Source organism: Morus notabilis, unplaced genomic scaffold (genome assembly GCF_000414095.1).
Source record: "Morus notabilis unplaced genomic scaffold, ASM41409v2 Scaffold191, whole genome shotgun sequence".
Classification (NCBI taxonomy): domain Eukaryota; kingdom Viridiplantae; phylum Streptophyta; class Magnoliopsida; order Rosales; family Moraceae; genus Morus; species Morus notabilis.
Genome location: NW_010366216.1, coordinates 284,802 through 290,697, shown reverse-complemented (window position 1 = coordinate 290,697; position 5,896 = coordinate 284,802). Strand labels below are relative to the sequence as shown.

At 38.2% G+C, this 5,896-nt stretch overlaps 1 protein-coding gene across 1 annotated transcript; it reads right to left on the bottom strand.

Moving 5' to 3' along the window:
* Positions 1-784: 784 nt before the first annotated feature.
* LOC21397648 lies at positions 785-4,006 on the bottom strand. Its single transcript, XM_010109885.2, has one exon. It carries the CDS (start codon positions 3,829-3,831, stop codon positions 967-969), a length of 2,865 nt encoding a protein of 954 aa, XP_010108187.1. The 5' UTR covers positions 3,832-4,006; the 3' UTR covers positions 785-966.
* Between the last annotated feature and the right edge of the window lie 1,890 nt (positions 4,007-5,896).

Here is a 5,896-nt window from a genome sequence, read left to right as displayed (position 1 = left end):
TTAAGTAGAGTGACTTTCCAATATAATATATCTAAAATAGACCATGGGACGCTAGAAGGAGCCTATATATATACACCCTTCGTTTCAATAAAAAAAAGTTCTTATATCACAATTAGAAACATTTTACATGTAAAACATTCAGAGGGCAGAGTGGCATCGCAAGTTGGCTACAATTTATTCCCTCGTCAGAAAAAGGCCTATACAAGCATGGGGAAGAGTTCAGAGAGCATAAATTTGAAGCTTGTGAAGCTTGCCTTTTGGTGGTCGTTTTCAGTTTTGCAACAAACCAACAGGCAACAGCACACCCTGCCGGAGCTCCTTTCCATGCATACCTTGCAGCTTCATTAGAATATGCTGCTGAGCGTCGACTGTAAGTGTTCCTCATAAAATGCAGCAAAGTAATATGTCTACTCAATTCAATGGACAAATTAAAGGAACGGAAATAATCTCTAAAAACTCAAAATAGTAGGATAGGTCATGTGTACTGCCCATTTTCCGATAAATAATACTTGAGGCTAGTAGCCTACTGTCATTGGAGCGTGTTTTTGAGACGAAAATGATAAAACGACGCCGCTTTAAGACTCTTGAAAGCGACATCAGAATTTGCATAGCTCTTGCATAGGGGAGCTTCTTCATTTTAACACCTCCAGGAACTGGTTATCAGTGCTCAAAAGTCAAAATCATCTGCGCTTCGGTAAGTCAAAATTATAGAAACAGTGGTGATTCATTTGCTATACCAGTTAGTTACATACAATGAAACAATTCTGAGTAAAACAAATATATATGTCTATATATATATATATATATATATATATTTTCTATGTGTCTTCCCCAATCTTTGCAAATGCCATGACATTTTATCTCATTTGTTATGACTCCAGTTCAAGATACCCAACCAATGCTGCTCTGATTTCAAACGTTGGTACAAATGCAGATGCCTCTTAAAGTTCTAAGAAACTTCTTCTGTTATAAATCCTCGTTGCTTATTACAGGGACTTTCTCATATGCAGAGTTCCGTCTAAACCTTCTAGGCAAAATGCAATGGGCACCAAATCTTTGCTGCAAGAAAATTAGGACAGCAAACAGCAGACCACAACAAGGGATGACTATATCCCACGCGGTGGAATAGAAGTCCATTTTATGGCTTGCATAAATGTAGGATAAATCCAGGTACGAAGCATAAGCATGAGCCCTATAAAGATCATACGCGTGAGGCAGAAGACGAACCACGGTAGTTCCGGCGTAAAACAGAGGAGCCAAAGCCTTTTCTCCTGAATTGAAGAACAAGTTGAAGAGTATTTGTGGGAGCAGAAAACCATCCATGACTAAACCGGCATAAGATTTCAGGTCATTCCAAAGAGAATGCCGCTGGAAAGAATGCCGCTGAAACGCTCCTTTTGGAGTCCCGGAATTGTTCTTCAAGTAGTTTACAAACCAAGCAATCAATGCCCCGCTTACATACAGAGGTAAAGTAAGATAAACGACCTTCCTCTCAGAATTCCACAGGCTCTTTTCATTTCCATTACCTTGTCTCGATGACCAGGTCAGCTGGAGAAGGCGTAACTGCAAAAGGAAGGCTACCATCGTCACTACTCTGACAATTACTTCGTTTACCTCAAGCCATCCAGCATTTCCAAGAAAAAGATTCTGCCTGCTACGATTTGGGACGAACAAGGCCTCAAAGTTCAACAGAAGAGGAATCATGTGGCCCATGGTAAGAACAATAAGCATCGTAATGGAAATGGATGGAAGTACATCTGGATGTGATTTTACATAGAAGAGCTGCAAGCCCACAAACACACATGTTAGGGTATTGGAAATGAGAACCATCGTTATCTCCAGGTCTATTCTCCAAATGGATGCTGCAGCTTGGCCAGTGTAGATTGAACTAGACGACAACTCGAGACGGCCAAAGTAAAGTGGGTCAGATGTTTTCCTTGTGCTTTCAATAGTGCCTTTGATGCCTCTTCCCGTATTTGCATTTAGAGGAGAAAACTGGATACTAACCATAACCTCACAGTCTAATGTCTCATTTGGAGCCAAGTTTTGAGCTTTTGATCCAAGATGACGGCATCCCGTCATGCATAACACACCAGTATCTCTAGCATAAGTTCCTTCAGCAGAAATTTCCACTGCGCTGGACAGAGAACTATCACGACTGAACTTGAAATCAGGTGGAGGTGTGAAGCTAATTTTGTAGCTAATATTCACTACGCTGCTGTTTGATGTAACTGAAAACTCTGTCTGCGATACTTGCGGAGAGGAAGTCTGGTACCCGAAGAACTGGTATCTATAAAGCTGATTACCCACATAAAATGGTGCTGAGTAGCCGCTTGCAACTTGTCCTTTGCTGTTTCTCACTGACATGTCAAATCTCATGTCCAATGAATACTCATTTGGATACGTCTTTCCCTTGCCTCTAGCAGCATTCTTTTTCACACAAGTTTCTCTGAGGGTGTCAATCACAGTATATTCATACTTAACACCTAACAAACCCAATAACTCTTCATTGAAACTCCGGAACCCAATTTTATCAAAGTGGCCCGAACTATTTGCGGCACTTGTGCTCCAAATTTTTCCAACAATATTACTCGCATTTCGTAAAGACAAACTCGCCGGAAATCTCAAGCTGAACCCAATGGAGCAATCTCCAAAATAAGCATTATCAAAAGACTCGGTGAAGTTCAAAATCCGGCACGCAATGGCACAGAATTGATCCTCCTTCTCATTCCACCCTCCTTCAGCAATGAAACTAGTGCTTGGTTCAAAAGGAAAACTGTTACCACTATAGCTAGAGTTGGGAAAACCCAGCAGCATTTTCCATTTATTCCCTTCATCACACCTAATCCTGTGATAAAACATGTAATTAGGCACGTAGCCAAAACTTCCATCAAGAGGATTGCAATTACCACCATTACAATCACCACCATACTCCAAATCAAACCTCTCTATACCTCTAAGAACAGAGCATCTCTCAAAGTTCGGCAAAGCCAAAAAACTCTCCCCTCTATTTTCTCCATTCAAGCATCCAATACCATTCTCTTTTCCTATCAATGTATATTCATAATTCGAATCCTGAGACGACAAAGCCAAAATTGAAATCGGCGAAAAGTAGCTCGAACTACCATTACCATCCAAACTCTCTAAACTCCCACTAATTAAACTTGAGTTTATACCAGAATTACGCGGGTAATTAAGCTTAAGAACAACGCGAAGAGAGTTCACCGTACCGCTATGAAGAACCGCGCCCGATCCAACCATGCAAAGCTTCCGAGAAGTCTCCGACCAAAACCCCTGGAGCGTGAAGCTCAGACGCCCGCTCCGCATCGGAAACCTCGGTCCCCGGAACCGAACCAGACGCAGATTCCGGCGACCGGAGTACGGCAACGAGTCGCCAAGATTCAGCGCTGCTCGGTATCTGTAGACGCCGTCGGCGAAAGTCGTCCCGGTGAAGTAGGGATGGAAGAACACCAATTGCGGCTTCGCGGCGCCTCCGGCGATCGGAGTTCGATTGAAGAGTGGGTTTCCACCTCTGAAAGAGCCAATCTGGAAATCGGCGGCGCCGGAACCGGAGGGGAGGAAACGGCCGGAACGCAAGGGAGATTGCGGGACGATGTGATTGCAATGTCGGTTGTACGAGGCGTGGAAACCCGAGGTCAAGATTGGCGGTTCCTCGGAGGAGATGTTGGGGAATAAGCTGGCGCAGAGGATGAAGAAGAAGATGAGAAGGAAGGGTGTGGATGAAGGATTTTGGGTTGGTGAAGGGCTTATTTGAAAAAATCTTTGTTTAGATTTGTGCAAGGAAGGAGAAGAAGAAGAAGTAGCCGCCATTGTTGTGCTTGTGGTAGAGAAAGCAGATCAAGGGTGAAGATTGTTATTGTTATTTCTGAGTTCGCTCTGTTTGCTTTTCTGTTTTTGTTTTTGCTCAAAACACACTTTTGGAGACACTCTCAAAACGGCGGCTGCTTTTCTTTTTCTGGAAAAGTGGCTGCATCATCAACGTTAAGACCGCAGATTTGTAAAGAAAAATTAATTTTGGACACAAAACAAATCAAGTGAGGTGGCATATTAGGGAGTCGATCTTTGCCCATTTTCTCTTATAAAAATCACAACTCAAATTCTTTTTTTTTAATAATATTTTTTTATAAAAATTTAAATTTAATTTTTTTATTATAATATTTTTTTTTCACGTAAAAGATTTAAATTATAAATAAAAAAAACACATTTTATATGTCAACAGGACCCGCACTCATAAAAAGATAGGTGTAATTAGATGAGTGTCTCACCTATATATTTAATGAGACCCATTTTACGTGAGGCCGGTTGAAACTCTTTTTCAAATCAGAAATGAAATGAATTGAGGCACAAGGAAGGAACGCTACAGGACAGGCAATTTCTCAAAAAAAAAAAAAAAAAAAACTTGAGAACATCCTCAACGTCGCATATTAACATAAGAGAATTTTTTTGGTAGGCCCTTCTAAAAAAAATAAATTATTAATAATTTTTTTATTTTCAATCGTTAAAATCTCTATCATAAATTACTGTTTTGTATATTTTTTAAATTTAATATAATTTAATTAAATTTAACTGTTAAAAAATTAATTCTACTGATAAGATAAACCTATTAGAGATACTCGTGTGAACCTCATCTTTAGAATATGTTTGGTAGGAAGAAAAGAAAATATGATAGAAAGGAAATATGGAAGTGATGGAAAATAACAATGATGGAAAGAAAATTAATTTTCTTTTATGTTGTTTGGTATGAAAAGATTGAAAGAAAATGAACTTACATTCAATTGTTTGGTATTGAAAGTTAAATTGGGAGGAAAGAGAAAATTTTACTCGTAAATTACTTTTATACCCTTAAATTTTTTGCTTGGATGTTGACGGAGAAAATGGTAGTTTAGTAACTTTACTCACTTTAATGAGTTTTTCCCATTTTCTGCCCATTTGTGGAAAGAAGAAAAATGGTGGGACCTACATGTACTATTTTCCACTCAATTTTCTCTTCATTTTTCTTTTCCCTCCTACCAAACAACCTACATTTCTATTTTCCCTCTCATAATCTCTTCACCTTCTTCATTCCTTCTACTTTTCTTTCCTACCAAACATACTCTTAAAGTTCGTGTGACTCATTTTTTATTGGGATGCGGTATTGAATACTAATGTCTACAACTATAGCATTGTTCTTTCACCGTGTAGTCAATTTTGTAAGCATTATTTGAGGGACATTAAAACACATTTTGCTTGATAAAAAACAACTCAAGTTTCAGTATTTCACGTGAATTTGACTATCATTCAACCTAAAGAAATAAAGAAAGAAAGAAAGAAAAAAAGAAAAAAAGAAAGAAGAAAAAGATAACTGCTCAGTCCACCAAAAAAATGACTGATCATAAGGTAGTTCTATTTTTTTTTTTTTTTATATTAAAGAACAAAGGAGATATATATGTAGTTACATTGTTTGAAACTCATAAATACATCAAAAAGTTCTCATCTGAGGCCTTCATCTTTTCACTTTTGGCTTTAGGACAGGGTCCACTTCTCATTTTGTTCTTTATCCTTTCCTCTTTTACCCTGCTTTGTCTTGCTTTTTAGCTTTTCATTTAAAAGGACCTTCAAAAATGATTCCAAAGGAGGCTAAAACAAGTTGCTGGAAAAAAAAAAAAAAGAAAAAGAAAAAAAGAGTGAAGCAAATGTTTCGGGGAAAAGTGGCTGCATCATCAACGTTAAGACCGCAGATTTGTAAAGAAAAATTAATTTTGGACACAAAACAAATCAAGTGAGGTGGCATATTAGGGAGTCGATCTTTGCCCATTTTCTCTTATAAAAATCACAACTCAAATTCTTTTTTTTTAATAATATTTTTTTATAAAAATTTAAATTTAATTTTTTTATT